At 36.0% G+C, this 21,759-nt stretch overlaps 1 protein-coding gene across 1 annotated transcript in view; it reads left to right on the plus strand.

The window, feature by feature from the left end:
- METTL25 (methyltransferase like 25) overlaps nt 1-21,759 on the plus strand; it is a 64,897-nt gene that overhangs the window by 23,102 nt on the left and 20,036 nt on the right. The window contains exon 6 of the mRNA XM_084306081.1: nt 19,554-19,648. Within this exon, the coding sequence (XP_084162207.1) occupies nt 19,554-19,648 (95 nt within the window). The remainder of the gene's footprint in view (nt 1-19,553; nt 19,649-21,759) is intronic.

The raw sequence follows: 21,759 nt of genomic DNA on the forward strand, positions 1-21,759 counted from the left end.
TAATTAATAACCTCCTGATGTTTGTTCCTTTCCAATAGCTTATTTAATACCGATTTTAATTACTTTATGTGGGTATTTCACTCCCGGATGCCCTGTAGCTTTCCTGTTATGCCAATATTGCTAATATTCTTGCTGAAATTAGGGACATTAGTGCAGAATGTTTTTATGTGGTTATGAATACAGCTGTTTTTATTCCATTACTTCACTTGTAAAATGTTGAGGCTTTTTTGGTCAATATGTTTTCATCCTTTTGAAATATTTTGTACCAGATTTTGCCTTTGGCTGTCGGCATGCAGCATCCATTTATGTTGAATTGTACATGTATAACTATAAGCAGAATTAAGTCCTTGTAATGTAAATTATTACTCTAAAAAGCATTCATCTGAGTGCTTTGCTCTGGGGCTTTGCCAGTTTAGAACATTATGGAACAGTACGTTTAACAGTTTTTTTTGGGGTGACAAGCTGAAAATTATTTGGGGATTCACACCTCAGGCAAATTTTCCTTCTTTTCTATTATTTCAGATAGAAAGCTAGTATCTTTAGCTGAAAAGTAAATTCTTTACTTTTCTGTACAGCTTTCAAACAACAGAGAGTTACAGATTGTCTTTGCACAAATGTAGTGATTGCCATAGTAGACGAAACTGATGGATTGCTGGGTTTATCATGGAAAGCTCATGCTGTTTCTGTTGTCTAATATTTTATAGTTAACAGTGATGGAGTCATTGCTAACAGAAGTACTATTGTCTGGTTTAATACTTTGTGTATATCAACTTGAAAGCTATTTGGTATAAAGTAATAATAAAGGATATAGACTACAACTAAAATTTGTCACTTTCTACTTCAACATCCAAATGCTGTGTTTTCCCGAGAATTTTATACAGCATCTTCTGCTATTATTTTAAGCAGTGTACAGATTAACAGATGCATTAACATTTTAGTTTCTATTTAGTTCATTTGTTTTTAATGAATAAATAAAGTATTAAATATCTGGCTTTCCTGAGCAAACAAGTGTAATGCAGCTGAGCTGTCTAAATGACCATCTGCTGAAGTCTTAGAAACTGATCACCATTATCAACCAAATTTGAGAGAGAGGTGGATTGGCAAAGTTTATTTAATCTCTTTCAGGGAACTTCATGGACAGAAAGGCAGGAGGAACTCAGTTGGTATTCTGTAATAGTTGGCTGCTCAGCCAGCTGAGGCTTAGCTCTGGATTGACCACAACACATGCCAGCTCTTGCATGTTTTAGTGATCTTTTTATGTTACTCAGGATAGATCTGCAACAATTTTGAAAGATTTTGCAGTGTATTATTTCAATTATTTCACAAACTTCAAATTAACAACAAAAAAAGGGGGGGGGGAGGGAAGATACAATTGAAATTTATTTTCCTATATTTGCATTATAGAAACACACTAAGTAAAAACCAGACAATTCTTTTTACATTAATGTTTTAAAAAACTATGAGCTTTTCACATACCTGAGATTAAGTTTGTGTGTCTCAAGTATTTGGTTATTTCATGTTATTGAAAACACGATATAACTTCCTGTTCTAGCAGTGGGATGATTATTTTTTCCAGACCAGTGCATATGGTCTTACTAAATTATTGTTCTTCAGACAACACCAAAGGATCACCTGTGATAACCTGTTAAAAATTCAACTAAACAGATGTGCATACAGTGATAAGAGATACTGCAGTTTCACAATAGTATGGAAATGAAGCCAAATTGTGTGGTGAAATTTCTAGCTGTTTGATTTTTCTCAACATGGTGGATACAAATTATAGAATCATAGGATCATGGAATATCCCAAGTTGGAAGGGACCCATAAGGATCATCGAGTCCAATCCTGGCACCACACAGGTCTACTCAAAAACTCAGACCACATGACTATGCGCACAGTCCAAATGCTTCTTAAACTCCGACAGGCTTGGTGCTGTGACTGCATCCCTGGGGAGCATGTTCCAGTGTGCGACAACCCTCTTGGTGAAGAACCTCTTCCTGATGTCCAGCCTGAACCTCCCTTGTCGCAGCTTGACACCATGCCCTCAGGTCCTATCACTGGACACTAAAGAGAATAGGTTGGCACCTGCCCCTCCACTCCCTGTCGTGAGGAAGGTGTAGGCCGTGATGAGGTCTCCCCTCAGCCTCCTCTTTTTCAGGCTGAAAAGGCCAAGTGACCTCAGCTGCTCCTCATATGTCTTGCTCTCTAGGCCCTTCACCATCTTCGTAGCCCTATTACTCTTAAAGAAGAATTCTATGCAAAGTAAAAGGAAACTGTAGTATTCTTTTTTGGGGAAAAGAACATGCAAGTTCAAGTGCTGCTCAAATGAATTGTGTTTTTTTTTTTTTTTTTTTTTTTTTTTTTTTTTACCATTACTGTGAGCATTATCAAAATGTCATTGTCATATTCCTGTTGAAAAGACATCTATTACGTGGCTAATGACATATATTACATTACTGTGATATCATAAATGTTCAGTGGTGGAGTAAGAGTACAGGGACCAACAGCATCTAAGAGACAGAAGTTCTTCAAAGAAAAAAATGGAAGGATGGAAGGAATTAACACTTGAATTAGGGCTAGTGTCTACACATCCCATGCATAGATTTCAAACTGGCAAAGTGTTCTAGAGAATTATTGACTCCATAACTAACCAGATGGTACAGATCCAACAATTCACTCTGTACAAGAAATAAACTAATTCCTCTTGCAGCTGTCTGAAGCAAATGAAGTTTGGTACTGCATCCAAAATGGAACAAATACAGAATTGTGATGAAATAATTTAAATTGGAAGTGGCCTCCAGAGGTCCAAATCTGGTTCAAATCACTGCACAAGGCAGGCCCAGCTTAGATCAGGTTGTTCAGGGCCTTGTCTAGTCATGTTTGTAAAGTATCTCTAAGGACAATGATATGGCAGCCCATTCCAATGTTTGACTATCTAAACAACATTTTTTTTCCCTGTATCTATTTGAAGTTTGCAGCTTACGAGTGTTATCTATTGTCCTTTCACTGTGCACCTCCAGAAGGAGTCTGGCTTAACCTTTTCACTTGCTTTTAATTAGGTAGGTGAATACAGCAGTTAGATCCCTCCTTGATCTTCTCTGTAGTCCTATAGCCACTGAAGTTCTTCAAGTAAGTCAGCATCTTGGTCTGGAAAGCCCAAAGAAGCACTCTAGATACTCTTGTTCTCACAAATGTTAAAGAAGGGAAATAATCATGTCCCTAACCTGTGGATTACACTGTTGAACCTTTGAGTCCTGTCAGTTTTCTACACACCTTGTAGTCTACCTGCTGGAATCATATCTTGCCAATTTGGCTATAAAGATACTAAGGAAAACCTTCCCAACAGCCTTGCTAAAGTCAAGGTAAACTTTATTACTGCTCTCCCCAAATTCCTTGAGTTAGTCACTGCATCACAGAAGGCAATGTAGTTTGTCAGTCCCTGATAAATCTCTGCCACCTGTTAGAATAGAGTAGTTAGTTGGAAGGGACCTACAAAGATTATCAAGTCCAACTGCCTGACCACTCTAACTAAAAGTTAAAGCATGTTATTGAGTATTATCCAAATGTCTCTTGAACACTGACAGGCTTGGGGCATCAGCCTGTCACTCTAGGAAGCCTGTTCCAGTGTATGACCACCTTCATGGTAAAGTACTTTCTTTAGTCTAGTCCGAACCTCTCCTGGTGCAGCTTTGTGGAGCGACCTCCCTCTACAGTTTTCCTCCTTGGGAAGTTGTAAAGAGCAATGAGATCACCTCTTAGCTTTCTTTTCTCCAGACTAGACAATCCAAATGTACTCAGCCTCTCCACATAGGACATGCCTTCCAGCCCTTTCCCCAGCTCTGTTGCCCTCCTCTGGATACTTTCAGGTACCTTACGTTTCAGATACCTCTGAAATATTGTGAAGCCCAGAACTGCACACAATATTCAAGGTGAGGCCACACCAATCAATGCTAAATGCAGCGGGAGGATCACCTCTTTTGACCATCTTGCTATACTAATTGCAGTTTGCCTATTTGGCTGCCAGGGCACAGTGCTGATTCATGTTGAGCCTATTGTTGACTGTTCTCAATCTCCTTCTTGTTCTTCATGTTCTTCATGTAGCTGGACATGAATTACAAGAAGATTTGCTCCATAATCCTCTGAGTACTGAAGCTAGACTGGGTGTGAGGCTAGACTTTGCCTTTTTCCTATCACCAGGAATCTCCATTGACAGATGTGACCATTCAAAGATGACAGAGACACCAAGTGCCTTCACAAGACACCAACCAGTTCCCTCAGCTCCTGAAATGCATCACATCTCTTCTCATGGACTTGAGTATTTCCACTTTGTCCCTGAACCAGTCTTATTTGTTCTGTAGGTTGTGCTTCACTTGCCACAGACTCTACCAGGGAAGCTACTCACTAATGAGGGCCTTAGGTGAAAAGACTAGTTAAAGTATTAGGAAGCAGACTTTGAGCTAGGTATCTGTGGTTACAGAATAACTTCCTAAGAAACAAACAGAACTGCGCAGAATTTGATGGAACACAGCATGTCAAAATTGTTTGAAATCAGTCCAATAAGCAAGGGCTTGCCTGTGAGGACACAGTGGGAAGTTCTGTTATAAAGCATTTTATACTTGTTTTGACTGAGTAGCTTTGAGGATTCTGTTTTAAAAATATAATTGCTCTGTTTTATACTTATACTTTTGCCTGGTATAAAAGCTTTTTATCTTCTTGAGGTGGTTACTCTTAAGGAAAATGTTGAGGCAGGTCCATCTAAAACCTCTTCCTATCTTATTCTCCACCGGAGAAAAAACTTCTCAAACTGCCTCCCCCCCAGCCCTACCCCAACCCAAGTACCACATTTTCCACCTTTGCTGCTTCTTATTCTTTAATGTAAATGCAGATGGTTGTTCTCATAAGCCTAGTTGAAGCAGATGTGCCAGCCCACAAAAAAGCTGCTGTGCACTGACAGTTACCATAACTTGAAAAGGCTGGGCTGTATGTTGCTTGGCTGTTATGTTTTATTGAATACGAAAGTCAGTCTTGTTTGAGGCTAGTGAAAAATTGCTTTTTCATTTTGTATTATATGGGATTAAACAATACTCATGGGAAGAAAAATTACGTGATTCAATGTCTAACATACCTTTTATATGTCTGAGATTACGAGTTGATAAAATATCAAGAAAATGTTACTAAGCTATTGTTGTGGGGCTATTAAGTCACCTTGGTTATCGCAAGGTTGTTTTTTTCTTTCTGAGAAGCTGACTATGAAGACTAATAGCTTACATTTCTCTTAGATTCTGAAAATACTAAAGACATGGTCTTTATGAATGAAAATTACATGATTCAGTTTGCCATTGGTCCTTCTATGAATACTTTGGGAGCATTTTCAATGAAAGTAGATGCCATAGTCACAGCCTTGGATCTTGCAGTCAGAATACAGTATATTCTTCTACGTGCTTATAAATAAACTAAATTCATCTGGAATTTTCTGTAATGAGGCAACCCCAATTATGCTGGGAATAATTTTGAACTCTTAAGAACATGAAAACCTTTGTTTTGATTTATTAGTAAACACAACAACCAAGAGGAGCTGCGTCATCTCAAATTTCTATTCAATTAAAAAAAATTGAAGCCAGTGACTTTTAACACCTGTCTTTAAATGTCACTGCTGTTATAAGCAGTACTTAATACTAAACTTCAGTTTATATGAAATATTATGACAGCTCTTGGAAAATTCTAAGTAGTTTTATTTTGGCTTTCTCTAAGGAGAATTGGCTGTTCATACAGAGATTCTGCTATGGATTAAATGCACTAAACTATTAATGTGATAGATTTCTTTAGAGTTGTTCTTCACTGTTACTGCATCTGATAGTCAATTACATCAAAGTAGTAAGGATTTTTCAATATATTAGAAACTTTTTACATAAACTTATTTACGTAGTGAGTCATTATGGCAGTTTTTTTCTGGAAAAAAATCAGTTTGCTAATGATTTTTAGGTTGAAACAAACCCTGTTTCACTGTTCAGGAACTATTCGTGATCATGAATTAATAGAATTTTCAATTCTTGGAAAGCTAATGAGGAGGATTAGCAGAATTGCCGCCCTGGACTTCCAGAGGGCAGAGTTTGGCTTGTTGAGGAGACTGGTTGGCAGAGTCCCTTGGGAGGCAGTCCTGAAGGGCAAAGGTTGGACACTTCAAGAAGACCAAACTAATCTCCTTCTATGACAAGGTGACACACTCAGTGGATGACAGAAAGGCTATGGATGTAGTTTACCTAGACTTCAGTAATGCTTTTGACACCATTTCCCATAGCATTCTCCTGGTGAAACTGTCTGCTCATGGCTTGGGTGGATGTACACTTTGTTGGGTTAAAAGGTGGCTGGATGGCTGGGCCCAAAAAGATGTTGTGAATCTGAGTGAAAGCCAGTTGGAGGCCGGCCATTAGTGGTGTCTCCCAGTGCTCAGTACTGGGGATGCTTCTCTTCAATATCTTATCTTGATCAAAGATCTGGACAAGCAGATTGAGTGCACCCTCAGAACTACACCAATTTAGGTGCAAGTGTTGATCTGCTCGAGGATAGGAGGGCTCTGCACAGGGATCAGGATTGGCTGGACAGATGGGCCAAGGCCACCTGTATGAAATTCAACAGGGCTAAATGCTGTGTCCTGCACTTGAGGCACAGCTCCATGCAATGCTACAGGCTGGGGAGCAATGGCTAGAAAGCTGCCATGCAGAAGGGGGCCTGGTGGTATTGGTCAATAGCTGGTTGAATATGAGCCAGAAGTGTTCTCAGGTGGCCAAGAAGGCCAGCAGTACCCTGGCTTGTATTAAAAATAGTGTGGCCAGCAGGGTTAGGGAAGTGATTGTCCCTCTGTACTCAGCTCTGGTGAGGCCACACCTCGAATATTGTGTTACTCTAATACAAGGATACTGAGGTGCTGGAGCATCTCCAAAGAAGGACAACAAAGCTGGTGAAAAGTCTAGAGAATGAGTCTTAGAGGAGCAGTGGAGGGAGCTGGATTTGTTTAACCTAGAGAAGAAGAGGCCTGGGGAGACCTTATTGTTCTCTACAATTACCTTAAAAGAGTCTGTAGTGAGATGGGGATCAGTATCTTCTCCCAAGCACTAAGGGATAAGATTAAAAAATCACCTTAAGTTGTGCCAGGGGATGTTTAGGTTGGATATTAGGAAAAAATTCTTCACTGAAAAGGTTTTAAAGTATTGGAACAGGCTGCCCAGGGAAGTAGTTGAGTGACCATCCCTGGAGATCTTCAAAAAACGTGTAGATGTAGTGTTTAGTGACATGTTTGAATGGCAGACTTGGTAGTGCTAGGTTAACATTTGGACGAGATGATCTTAGAGGTCTTTTCCAACCTAAATGGTTCTATGATTCTATGATTCTATGATTTTATTCTTGGGATTTAGGGGAGCTGTTTTATCATATATTCAGCTAGCACATTTCTGGGGCAGTGTAACAGTTGGACTCTATTACTTAACAGACAGAAACTGCAAATTTAAGATTTTTTTAAGTCTTGACTTCCCTTAAAAAAGAATGGATATGTTTCTGTATTCTAATTCTCTTCCTCTCATCCTCCATACCCTGAAATACATCACAACCAATCTAGAAAGCAGCAAATTTTTTCAGTTTGATATCCTCTGTTTTGAGAAAAGAACACACAAACATTACTATTGCTAAGTAGTTGTGTATACATATTTTAAAATATAAAATAAATCATATAAATAGTTATAACTGTAGCTTGAGTGATAGCTGTCTGATCAGAACCCTTTCCTGAAATTATCCTGAGGACTGCAGATTATAAATTCCAGTTTTGTAAGGAGTTCCAAAAGCGGGTCACTAGTCTAGGAAGAAAAATATAAATGGTAGACAGAGGAATTCTAGAGTTTTACCTGAAATTGTGAAGAAGTGCTTGTCTACAAGGCATTCTGTTAAAGTTAACAAATCTGTTGCAGAAAAGTAAGAATCTATAACTCTCAAGTTAGGTAAATATAAGATTTGGCTACATTTGTTAAGCTCTAACTTTTAGAAGATAATGCACATAATGAACAAAGGCTGGGGATGTGCAGCCTGATGAAGAGAATGCTCCGGGGAAACATAGTTGCAGCTTTTCAGTACTTACAGAGGACTTATAAAATAGACGGGGAACAACTTTTTGCTCAGTCAGACAATGATAGGACAAGGGGGAGTGGTTTTAAACTAAAAGAAGGGAGATTTAGATTAGGTGTTAGGAGGAAATTCTTCCCTCAGAGGGTGGTGAGGCACTGCAACAGGTTGCCCAGAGAAGCTGTGGATGCCCCATCCCTGTTCAAGGGCCAGGCTGGACAAGGCCCTGGTCAACTTGATTGAATGGGTGGCATCCCTGCCTATGGCAGGGAGGTTAGAACCAGATGGTCTTTAAGGTTTCTTCCAAGCCAAGCCATTCTATGATTCTGTGATAATAAAGGGATCTGAAAGGAATGCAAAGGGTAGTTGCAATTCATGTACAGCATTTTATCAGATTTGTGAAAACTGTGGAGGCTTTGAATAAGTTGGAGTCAGCAGACACAAACTTCATAACTGAATTTTCTAAAGGACTCCTTACACAAACATAATATTACTCCATTCCAATGAAATATGGAAAGATTGGTCACTGTTTTAGAAGTATTAGAGTACATATGATTTATATGTTGCCTAGCTATATTTTCAAGGATATTCCACATCCCATGTCTTAAAATAGCTATCACTGATACCATGGCAACACAAGAAAACACTTGCAAGCAAAGGATCAAAGAGCTTGATTTCCTTTCCAGGGCATTTTTAGATATTGCTGCATGAAGCATCTTTCCATGAATTTGTGGCAGACCTAACTAGTGACTAAAACCCACATTTTCTACCAAAACTGACCCTGAAGAAAATATGAAACTTCAAAAAATATTAACTGGTTAAGTTTTATGAACATTAAATGACAACACTATGTATTTAAATTGTAAGGGTGTTTTACAAGTAGGAGATTACAATTGAAAAAGCCAGGGCTTCTATAATATGCAATTACTGCAACATACCCTAGGTTTGAATTTGGAAAATTGTTTAGAAGACAAGTGATGATACATCCTGAAATGCTGAAATGGAGGATTTTTTTTTTTTTTTTTTTTTTGCCCCCACCCCCCCGAAAATCCCATTTAGTGGTAGGATTTTTAGGAAAAGTACAGATTCAAGGAACTGTGAAGTCTTTGTCAAAGGAAGATTTAGTCTTTCCCATAAAGGAAAAAGGAAAAGGCAGTTCAAGTTCTTCCTCTCCTTTCTTCAGAACCTTAGAAGTAGACTGAAATACTACTACATCATTGGAAGCCATGAAGGAACTAAAACAGGTTGGGTTGTTTGTCTTCCAGTGTATTTCAGCAAAGTTATGATTAGTTTAATCAGGCATAGCTTCTTCTATGGATATTTAGTTCCTTAAGCAATACTGTGGCTTAAGAACTGCATTCATTTTTTTTCCATACTTTGTTTCCTTGAACAATCCTTTATGGTTTTATGAAAATGGTAGTCCTGTAACCACTATCTACTTGTAAGAAGGTCTGTATACACTCAAATATCTGCAAAAGGTCAAAGAGATTTGAAATTAAAAATAAAGAAAAGTAGAGGTCTATACAAATTATTATCGAAAGAGCATATAGAATTACTTTTTACTTTTATAACCCTTGAAAGAAAAACATTTTGTTTGCCTGTGCTGATTACTCTACTGACCTAATAAAGTTATCTGTTAATAACCTTTTTTTTTCTTCTGTCACTCTGCAGAACACAATACATAGATTGTGCTTGTGCTCTTTCAAGGAGAGTCAGAATACTACCCTAACAATTTCATGCTCTGAAATGGAGTCAGTATATTCAGAGCATAATATCAATTACATAGCTGAGAAGAAAACCTTTCTCTTTTTGTAATGACTGTTATAGAGATAAAGTGCAAAAAGATTAATCACACTGAGAGCAGAAGAATTACTAAAGCTATAAATCTTTGGTAAGCAAGACTACTTTTCTATTTGAATAGTAGTATTTATAATATTGTTGAGGCACAATGTCTATTTTCTGCTTGTCTGAATAAGTGTTATTCTTCCTGGGCTTCAATAAGAATAGAGTTTGTATGTAGTGACAGCCTTTGTTTGTCAAGAGCAAAGATCTTAGGGTATGTGAACGAAGGCCTGTTTCTCCAGCAATCAGTGAGGACTCTAAAATGAACTCTGTGGAAACAAAATATCATGAAAATGATGAACTACACATGTTTGATATGCTATTGATTTCAGTAACGTGTAGGAATGTAATAATAGTCTTTTGAAAAATAAATATAAAGTAATTGCCTACTTTTTTAAAACAAAAAATTGCATTATTTCAGCATAAAATCTCTTCTATTGTGCAAATAGACTATACAAAACTAGTCACATAAACACATTTTCATATTTGACAAGGGAGAACAAATAGAAAGCATCTTGAATTGAAATAAAACATAGAAAGATTTATTTTAAAAACAAATGCCATTTTCAAATACAGAAAAAATTGTCCCATCTTGAAATATATTTTTTGCAGTTATTTAATTTAGTGGCAATGATTGCTTTTTTTAAGTCTCAATTTTGTTGCCTTTTATACAGTGTTGTAGCATAATATCAACATAAATATGCAATTGTACATACTCTAATCCTTCATTCTGCAGCATTTAAGCCGGCTACACAACCTGTAGTATTTGAATGATTTCGGTGGGGTTCCTTTTAAGCAGAGTATTCTCAGTGAGTATTACAATTTCAAAGCCTTAGTGAGAAAAATCTAATGTACAGTGTGACTTTCGAGTGCTAATTCCCACTTGGATGTGCCAGGGTTTGTCACATAGAAGACTCTTAATGCATTATAACAACAGTACATGTATGTCCACTCCTGCAGTTATTTAGGTATAGCTCATGTTTGTTACAGACCCTTTGCCACTAAGATAAGTCATAAATTTGCCAATTAATGACATCTGGGATGAAGAGAAGTAAAAGTAGGAGGTATAAAATATGATTCTGTTAATGTTACTGGTTACATTAAAAGGATAGTTACATATTGTATTTATGTATATATTGTAATTATTCCTCTTACTTCACAAATGTATGATTTAAGACATATATTATTTTACTTTTTTAAATTTGTGTCACACCCTGCTAACTGAGTGCCATGAGGGATGTCCAGTAGTATGAAAAGGCAATAATTGGCTTCAGTGGGAATTTTCTCTAAGTAAAGGAAGTATGCATGTCTAGTGTACAAAAAAGCTTTCAGCAGTGTTGAAAATCATCTCTCTTTTGTTTGGAGTTTATTTAAAGCAACTGCAGAATAACGCGTTCTCCAGTTTAAGAAAATATTTTAATACACCACAAAGTTGAAAAAATATTTAATTACAGTATAAAGAGCTTAAATAAAGTAGTCTTCCTTTAGCTTCTACATTTTTAAGGCAGTTTATGGATTTTGTATCCTATAATTCCATTTTATTTGTGCACTGAAGAGCATGGATGTATTTATGATATTTACCAATAAAGATGAGCTTTCTTCCAGGTAATTTAACTGAAAATTAGGAGTCATTTTCCTTTCCAGTTAATGTAATTCCAATTAGGACTTTGCAAAAATGTAACATTTTTAATATTTTATTTTTAATTTTGATTACTATAATATAATGTTTTTACTAGTAAATGTTACTAGTAATGTTTACTAGTAAACTGCCATTTACTAGTAAATGTTTGCTAGTTTTTACTAGCAAATGTTTTGTTTGTTTGGAAAATGACTATTTCTTTTGAATGTTCATATAGGTGGAGATGGCATAGTATTTAATATACTATATACTATGTATTTCCAAATCAATGGCCATATGTATTTTTTATCCCCCTGGTGTTTGTATTGGAGTTATAGTGCACCCCATCATTAGAAAGAGTTTCATGTTTCTGTTGTTGACTTTTAATATGACTAGTGCTAACTTCTTAGAATTAAGTAACAGTTCTAAGAAGCAATATTTTAGTACAGTGTTAGCAAAGAACTTGTTTTAATTTCCTGTCACACCTACTAACCTCAATTTTTATGGAAGTTCTTGGGTTTGTTGATAGTACCAGAATGAACTCTGTTTTCTCCTGGGAGACCAGGCTTCTTCTCTGAGCTGCTCCTGAGCCTAAGCTTGTCATCTCCACCCTCACTCTGCTGCTTTCACTTGTCTAGATTGTAAATTATTAAAGGCCTTTCAAGTGGTAGAGAGTCTGGAAGACTGGGGATCCCTCCCTGCGATTTCAGCCCCTGATGAAATGTCAGTACCAACAAAATTGTCAGTAGCCATTTATTTGTTTTTCACTTGGCGTTTTCCTTGAAGGTTTACTTTCAGTTTTCAGTAATATGTTTCTATTATTAACCACATTTTATTGTGTTCTGATTAACAGAAACAAAAGTCACTTTCTCTACAGAGAATATTTAAAGAATATTTTAAAGAATCTGATTAGTTAAAAAAGAAAAAAAAATAAACAGGAGAAGGGAAATGGAAAATAATGCCATGTACAGTTGTCAAATGAGCTTAACCTTGTATTTTCTTTAGATGTTAACTTCTAGGAATGCTGGTTGTATTCCTTGGAAGTAGAAAGGCTCTAAGGAACACAGAAGGAGATCACAGCTTTTTATATAGATAAAGGATGTTGAGGCACTGGAACCTGCTGCCCAGGGAAGCTGTGGATGCCCCATCCCTGGAGGTGTTCAAGGCCAGGCTGGATGGGGCTTTGGGTAACCTGGTCTAGTGGAAGGTGTCCCTGCCCAAGGCAGAGGGTTTGGAACAAGGTGATCTTTGAGTTTCCTTCCAATCTAAACCATTCTGTGATTCTATGCAATTTGACCATTTACAATATACTTTATGATTCTCTGATTCTAAAGGATACATTGATTTTCAAGCGATTTCAAATACTAACATAACAACGATGAGATAAAGAATAATAAAGAATGAAGGGAGAGGGGATGATTTATTCCTGTCTATTACAGCTGTTTTTGTCTTGACAATCAATATATCAGTAACTACCCAAGCAAGGACATGATTCCTATGGTTGTTACCTCTCAGTTATAGCTCTTAGTGTTTAGCAGCTGAAGATCCTAGTGCCAGCCTTGTGGATTCAGCCATGTACGGGTTTTAGGTGCCATATCACGTTACTCTTCTCTGTCTTTGGAGAGAATCCCAAAGCGTTGTTGGCCAACAAGTATATGATTAATACAGAGATTTTTCAATGTGCTTGGCAGTCCCTGTACAATTACCTCACGCTGACAGCTGTGCCTGATCTCCAGTCAGTTTTGCTTTTTCTGTACAATTGGCATTCCTTTAATTTTTTCTGTGAGTATTCTGTAACTGCCCAGAAGTCGTTCAAAATGGAGCCTTCACATACTCTTGCTTTTTTTTTTTTTTTTTTATATACATGTACATCTTTTATGTTTTCTTTTTCTTTCATGATCACAGAATATGGTAGGCACTCAAGTGCATTGGATGTGAAGTACAAAAATGCAGTTGAAGTGAAAGCAAAGTTAATAATTAAGTATCTGAACTCCAGGTTCCACATGCTTTGAAATTGATAAAATGAAAGGAAGAAAGAAAAAAAAAACTTTCAAAAAAGCAGCTCCATGGATCAGTGGGAATTAAGTGTCTTAAATACATAAATCGTACACTGAAGTAGAGGTGCAGACTGAGGAATTATACTTCATAATTGTATTTGAATTTGTAAATTGGAGAGACAGACTGTAAGGATGAACAAAGATGGGGCATTAAGACATCAGGAAGGCATCAGCTGAAATAGATGTTAGTATTAAAATAAAAGAAGTCAATTAGGAGATGTCACTGTTTTAATGTAATAAAAAAAGATAAAATATAGAAAGGAAATTGAAGTTCTTTTAAGAGTACTTCTCCTACATTAACTGATTACATTGCTACATGCAGTATTTAAATGAGCTGTTACTGATCACAGTTCATAAATAAAAGGATAGGTAGACATTTGTATCAAATGTAATTTATAAGTGGTGACAGACAAACAAGTATTTAAGCATTCATTACTGACAAGATAATACTACAGTGATAATTTACTGAGTAGTATTATTAAGAACTAGTGATAATACACCATTTTGAAATACATTTCAAATTTCTGAAGTGAACGTTTTAATAGTAACATTTATTTATTCGTTAATACATTTCTGTATTAAAGTAAACGCCAAAACATGATATGTAAAGTTGAGAGCCTGGTTTCAGTCTTAATGGTGATTTTTAAGGGAATTTTAAGATATCTGTCACCACAAACTATTGTGTGAGTGGTTTCATACAGCTGTGGGCAAACAATCATCATAACAGCACTAAATAAACAGAATAATCTCTTATTCTCCCGAAGTTATGTTCTCATGCTGAAACACTTTAAGAGACTGGTGTTTCACAACATTTCAGTAATAAATTGCCTAAGATAAAGTTTAGAAATTAAACAAACATTGGTTGTTTTTCTAAGGAGAATATAGTTTCTTAAACAAAATACAATAGTGAGTGAAGTGGGGACTTTAGCCTGTGTACTAAAAGCATAATTCTGCCTTCTCTTTGCCACATACTATTCACAATCTGATAAACTTGATTACTAGAAAATAAATATCATCTGATGTAGTTATATATATACTAGAAACTCCTAAAATCTTAAAAATAGAATTAAAAAAAATGTTTCAAGAAAGCTAGAATCATCTATTTTATAGTACTTTGTCATTTATTGTTACTTATTCATGTTACTTTGTTTTAAAGTCCAGACGAAGAGTTTCAGAATGGACATTATAATCAGTCTATACAGTACCACAAAAGTGAAACAAAGCCCTGTGTTGTTGTGTTTGCTTTTTTGTTGTTGTTCATGGTGTTTTTGTTGTTGTTGTTTTTTTCCATAAATTATTGGGATAGGCATTGTTCTGTGACAATCTGTGTTCTGGATTGTTTCTGTGAGGATGAATTTAAGAAATGGTTTCAATAGATAATTTCAGTAAAATTAGCAGAAAATAAAGCAGGAAACAAGGAAACAGTTTCTAGTAAGAGAGTGAAAAGATGAGAAGCATAAATGCAAATATGGTTTCATGAGGTGTTAAAGGAAAATAAACAAGAAAATACAAGACCTTGTGGAGCCCTAGTTGAGCTTGTTTGTGTACTAACAATTAAACCTATTTCTTTAGATGATCCTAAGAGTCTTTTCCAACCTAAGTGATTCGATGATTCTATGACGTTTCATAGAAACTATATATTGCTATAAAGCTGTGCGATGTAAATTTTAAAGGTTAACATGCTAGAAATTATAGTATCTTGCTTAGAGTTGAAGGAAGTGCTATGTAAGGCCGAATATGAAAGATAGCAGAGGAACTTGTCCCATTCTCTTAGTCTATCTTGAAAAGCACTGTGCATATGCAGAGGGATTAGCCTATAAAATCCTTTCATGTTATTTGTACTGCCATATATTTTTTTATCTACTGAAAAAAAAAAAAAGTATTAATAAAGAACATTTGGTATTCCATATTTGGAAATCCTGTTCCCCTAAGAGTTTTAGCGGCTCCATGAATAGGATGGAAACAACAAGACTTGCCTGATTCTTTTTTCTGTATCCAGACAGAATTAAATCAAGATGAAGGAAGTTGTTTGATCTAATTATTTTTTTTTTTCTGTGATTTCTTTTTCATTACTCAGTATAATGTTTTCAATATGCCAGATGTCAATATGTATTGTCATATTTTTCACTTGGAACTTAAGTACAGTGAGGAAAAAAAAACATTACAAACAGAGCTCAGAATAGAACAGGTGCTGCAAATGGTATATGCCATTACTATCACAGTATTACAAAAATTATACAAAATGGAAGGAGGCTGATGTCGCTACAAAATTTAACAGCAATTTACTGAAGGTGCTACACAAAGGTCTAAATAGAGGACAAGCAATGACATATGACTTCCAGGACTGAGTTAAGAAATAAGAAATTCATTCCGACAACATTAAAAATCACTGGTAGCATTGGGTTCCCAGAAGTGGAAAGAGGTAATCTGATTTACTTTATAGAAAATTTGGTCTTGCTCAGTTTATGATAAAATATGAGACAGCATTTATTTGAATGTGAAATGTTTTACCTGAGGCTTTGTCTTCTCCTTTGCTAGACAGTGTTGAGTGAAAAATTCTATGAATATTTTGCAGTTCTGGCTGGCATCTGGATATGTTTGCATTTGTTTCCCATAGTGTTTAATCATCTCCTCCACAGGATTTAGACTATGTCATAAACCAAAGTTAAGACAGCTTCTCCATATAGTATTTTCTCTTCAAGACCTATTGCATTTCTGCCTGTTAGAGGAGTGTGAGAAATCAGCTGCTGAAAGGTTAGTCATGAGACATCCTTGTGGTTACAAGAAGACTCAGTATATCCTTGGAGGGATTGCTTAAGTTGTGCAAATATTTCAAAAGATTCTCTGATTGCTGCTTTAAGTTCCATAAAGTTCCTTTGTTTTTCGAAAGACATTTAAAAAAATGTTACAGAAAAAAGTGGTGACAATTTGGAAGTTCCTGTTAAATTATTTTATGGGGAGAAGAGATGTCATGGCTATCAGAATAGTACTATTTACCGTCAAAAAAAGAAAGGTATGGACAGGATTAGTTTGTTTAAATGTGTGCATATAAACAACTCTTCCATGAAGCTACGGATGTTACTGAACTCAGAGGGAAATAATAGAAATTTTTACTGTGGTATTCAGCATTATACATGTACATTTCTGTGTAATCTGCTTTGTTATACCCTGCTGTGCGTAGATTTTGATGAGTATGTTTCCTTACTTTTAGCTGATGTCTCCATTTTGTGGTGACAGTAAAAATGAAAGCAAGTATCTTCAAACTACCTTAGTCAGGATTTTACTTGTATAATTTCCAATGAACCATCCTGTTGCAAAAAAAAAATGAATTAGAGTAAAATTTTTCATGTTGGTTATGATGTTGCTTTAACTCTATCATATTTATGTCAGGATTTACAGATTTTGTTCTAATATGGCAGATGTTTTTTCCTTTGCAAATTTTTTTTTTGATGCAATATTTGCAGCAATTCCTTTTATTAAATATGTGACCTGCTGTTTTTAGGAGGTTAGCTTGGAGGTAAAGTCATAGTTATTTAAGTAATAGGTTCTAGGATTACCCCAGCATAGTTTCAGTTCAGCTCATTGATTGCCTAGAATTCCCATATTGTTAACCTCTCCTGGAAGGAGAATTCTGTCCAGCTGGCTCCCCAGTATTAAATTATGACATGATTTATTAGTTGCTTCATGCACTGTTGATCACTTGGGCTGTTTGCTGTGAAATCTTCCATAGAATACCCATACTTAAAATGTAGTTTGAATGTTTTTAGAGTTTTATGCAGTTTAGAACAGCTGCTGTGTTGTCAGATAGAAGCATAAGATGGTAAATAATGAGCTATATATCATTGAGTGTATCCAAAAATAGTTAAAGGCATTAAAAGAATTTCCAGACTTGCAAAGTCTAGCTAATAAACACATAAACTTTATAGCAGTATATTTATCTTACCTCTTTTTTTTTTTTTTTTTTTTTTTTTTTTTTTTAAATCAGCAGTGTGCTTGAGAATCCATTGGATATGGAAAATAAACAGAACTCAAGGGAATAGTGTAGATATGTGGTCAACTTTGGAAATGCACACAGAAAAATATAACTTAGAGTATTAGTTTATCTCCCTTTACAGTTTTAATAAAGAAGATGGTGATTTGCCTCATTATCTTTTCAAAGGTGTCATAAATTGTTCAGACTTATGCATGGGTACAGTGCACTAATACTGAGATTGTAGCTCACTGGGTAGCGATTTTAATTGCCTGGATGATTAGTTTGCCTAGAGAAGAGGGTGTAAAATAGATTGGATAACTTGAAAAGATTGATGATTTCATCTTTCTAACTCAGTTTGCACATTTTAACTTTGAAATAGTCTGTGCAGTCTATGTATTTGAAATATTCTATGTAACGTGTATTAGAAAAGTTTATTGATGTGACCCTTGCAATAGGAACCATGGGAGTCATTGTTTGCTTTCCAAAAATATATATATTTAATAAGATCTTATTATAATCCCTGTAGTAGAAATACCAAGAGTTTCATTCCATGTACTCAGTAATTAGACCTAAAGTTAACTAATCACAGAATCACAGAATCACAGAATCACAGAATTGTAGGAGTTGGAAGGGACCTCGAAAGATCATCGAGTCCAACCCCCCTGCCAAAGCAGGTTCCAGGTAGGCATCCAGATGGGCCTTGAATATGAGGCACTTACAAATTATTATATGGTCCTAGAGCTGAAACCACCTGCAATCTGTTTTGTCAAATCGAATCTTCATGGCTAAAGGAACTTTCTTTCTCTGTCTGTTATCCCTCATTAACATCCAGTTCTTCAATAGTGGTCCTCAAACCAGTACACAGTCCATAATATCTGACATTCCTCAGGGCTAAAAGGAGAGCCAAGTGTGAGGTTGCCTGCAGAAGATTTCTCGCTCACTGTTAGTGTCTAGAGATCAGTGAAGACTGGGAGCTGCTGCTGCAGGGAGGAGGGCTGTATTCTTTAGAGTTTCCTATTTCCCTTTTTCTTTGCCTAGCTTTCACAAAATGAATTCTGCTTATGTGTTTGTATCCCAGACTTCTGGTAAATTTGAAGAGTTGTATTTCTGCTGTCCTTTTTTTAACCCCATTACAATGATTTATCTCCAAATATGCCTGAGTCATCTTTCTGTGCTAAAAAGCCAGGATCCTGGCCAATTTGTTATTCTGTTGTTGTTTAAAGAAAGTATTAATTCTTATTCTGTCTTCTTAAAAATCAGCTGGCAAATACACTAATAAAAATTCTAAATGTTTTAGATTTCATCTACATTTAAACACGAATATTTTGAACAACTAGGCTGAACTTGTAGTTTAGTTTTCCCACATTTTCATTAGTGGTAAACATGAAGGGTTTTGTTGTTATTCAAAATATTAATGGTACTGAAACAAACTGAGCACAGATTGTGATGCAAATGCTTCTCAGTGTTTTGAAGAAACAGCAAGAGCCTTTGCAGCTGCTCATTTCTGGAGAACAAACATTCTGTCTCACAGCAAAGCACAGACCTTCAGAACTGAAATAAACAAATACACATTGTTCTGTGTGATGTTTAAAAGATGTTTATGATAGAAGAAGAAGCCAACGAGAAGTGTTACTGAAGTCCTGCTGCACAGAACGACTGCCTGCCTTGTATCTTGTGGCACAGGCGTGGGGTGCCAGGAGTACTTGCAAGCCCTTCTGTCATCCCTTAGAACTTCTTTTCAGTGGATTTTCATAAAAACCACTTGAAAAAAAAAAAAAAACACACTTTGCGGAAAATCATAATTTTAATACCAACATGATTTTGGTACTGTGTTAGAACAGTTAAATGATTCTGCTACCATATGTTAACTACTGTTCATCTTGCTCAATGTACTGTTTACTCTGTAAGTAAAAGAGCTCATGAAAGCTGTGCCTGTGTTTTTCCCATTTTGCAGACTGCACAGAGGAAGTGTGGGGATTTCCCATGTGTCAGTACTTGAAGGACAAGGGCTGGTGTTGTGGTCGCAATGCTAGAATGTCAGCATGTTTGGTATGGTTCCCCTTCTTTTCTTTTTCCTACTGAGAGCTTTATCCAGATGTTACAGAATTCATTGTTTTTGGCTTCTATTCCTAGAGCCATGACTTTAATCCAAGACTCTACAGAATAACATCATTAATGTTGTAAGCATGATGAATTGTATCTAAAAAAATAGTATTGACCTTCCAGCATTATATATTTTATACTTGCTGGAGGCATGAAAAAATGAGTATTGACAGAAATGTATTTTAAGAGTGGACAGAGAGGCCAACCCTTTGCTGAAACGTAAACACAGTAACTCCTCGGGGTAATAGTTCCTGGCCAAGGACTTAGGGGGGAAGAAGGTAATTGTAGAAGGATTGCAATCAGTAACTCCCCCAACGCCTTCATGATTCATAATATTGAATGTTCTGACTGTTTGAAACCTAAACAAACCTGCCTCTTCCAAAAACTATAAGAGCTCTAAAATCCTTGTGGCTTAACAGGCTGGAAACATCTTTTTAACACTGCACCAGGAGATGCAATGCTCTTAACGACCTAGCCTCAACAAGACAGGATGATGAACTCTTGTCTAATTTGAAAGAACAGATATGTATCGAAAGTTTTGACCACTATTTCAGTTAGAAGAGTAGTATTCCTTTACTTTATTAATTTTTAATTTCTTGTGTTGAGATGAATCATAAGAGGTTCTGGTGAGCTTCTGGTGCTAGTTCTGTGCTTCTGTTGGAGAGAATAGTGTAAACTAAAGACTCAGTATAGGCTAACGTATCAAGGTTATATGAACTTGAGCTAACATGATAATTTACTGATAATAATTTAATTTAATTATCAGAAGAAGGTATAGGAGGATGGTTATTTAATATTTCTTAAGGCTTAAATGTGTTACCCTTGGCAAGGTTCGAAAAAAAAAAAAGTGCTACTTTTAGAGATGATGGTTGTAAAACTATTATCGCAAAAATACTTTCTAAAAAGGAATTGCCTGTTTTTCTTTTTGTTGCCAATGTCATGCAATACCATTTCTTCCTCAGCTATTTCCTTTCTCATTCCCTTTCTTTTGGAAAGGGAAAGTTTGGGCTGTCTTTCAATAATGGTAGGAGGATAACTTTTGAAAGCAAATGACCCCCAAGAGATCATACTGAACATGCCATATATATCTATTTTAGATTTCATAGAATTCACAGAAATTTGGCAGTTAAAAATGTTTTTGTTGTTTAAACTTTCACAAAAGGCAAGGAGCTCTTCTATGTCACTAAATACTTCTACTGTTACTATGTTTGTAGTTCCCTGTATGCATTTTACATGACTAGGATATTCCTCTCCTTCTAGGAGGTACAAGGGAGAGAGTGCAGTGCAGCTGGGCACCTACCTTCTTCCTAGGGCCAACAGTCTAGCTTGGGGAAACGGAATGTGCTGAACTATGTTAATATACTCAGCATTATTACATATATTCTTTATTATGTGTTGTTCAAATTGGTTAAAGGGCCAAGGGCCAAAGGGTCTGGATGAGATACTCAGTTTTGGACCCTTCCAGTACATGTTAGAGCCCACATCCATCTTCTATGACGTGCACTGTGTAAGTTTATACAACAAAAGTCAGATTTGATACTTGGGCAAATCCATGAATGGAGGAACTGCAACTACTAGGACAGTGGTTGAAGAACAGTTTGAAATAAAAGATCAGTTCTCAAATTAGGAGAAGGAAAAATGGATGATTCAGAGAGAAGCAGTTCTATTTGCTGTGGTGGAGTCTGGGGACTAAAGGTGATGATAATATGTAAGCGGTGAGGCATTTTTGATTTTTTATCTAATTTATTGTAGTGTCAGGTAATTTACTGATTTTTTACCTTAATTTCTAGTGCAGTCTTTACTACTCAGTTGAAAATTTTACAGGCAAAGTATCTTTTCAACTGCAGAAAAACATTCCATACTTCTAATTATTTGCCATTCTTTTTTACTATGGATCATAAAAATCAAATACTCTCACACTAGCATCAGGATTTAAGGTCTGAGGAATTTTTTTGTGAAAGATAATGAACAGCATTTTAAACTTCAATCCCTCTGAAATTTTGATTTTATTTAACTTTACATAAGGATGTTTGATTTATCTGTATACTAGAGCATGA

The sequence above is a fragment of the Netta rufina genome (assembly GCF_964035555.1).
Source record: "Netta rufina genome assembly, chromosome: 1".
Lineage (NCBI taxonomy): Eukaryota > Metazoa > Chordata > Aves > Anseriformes > Anatidae > Netta > Netta rufina.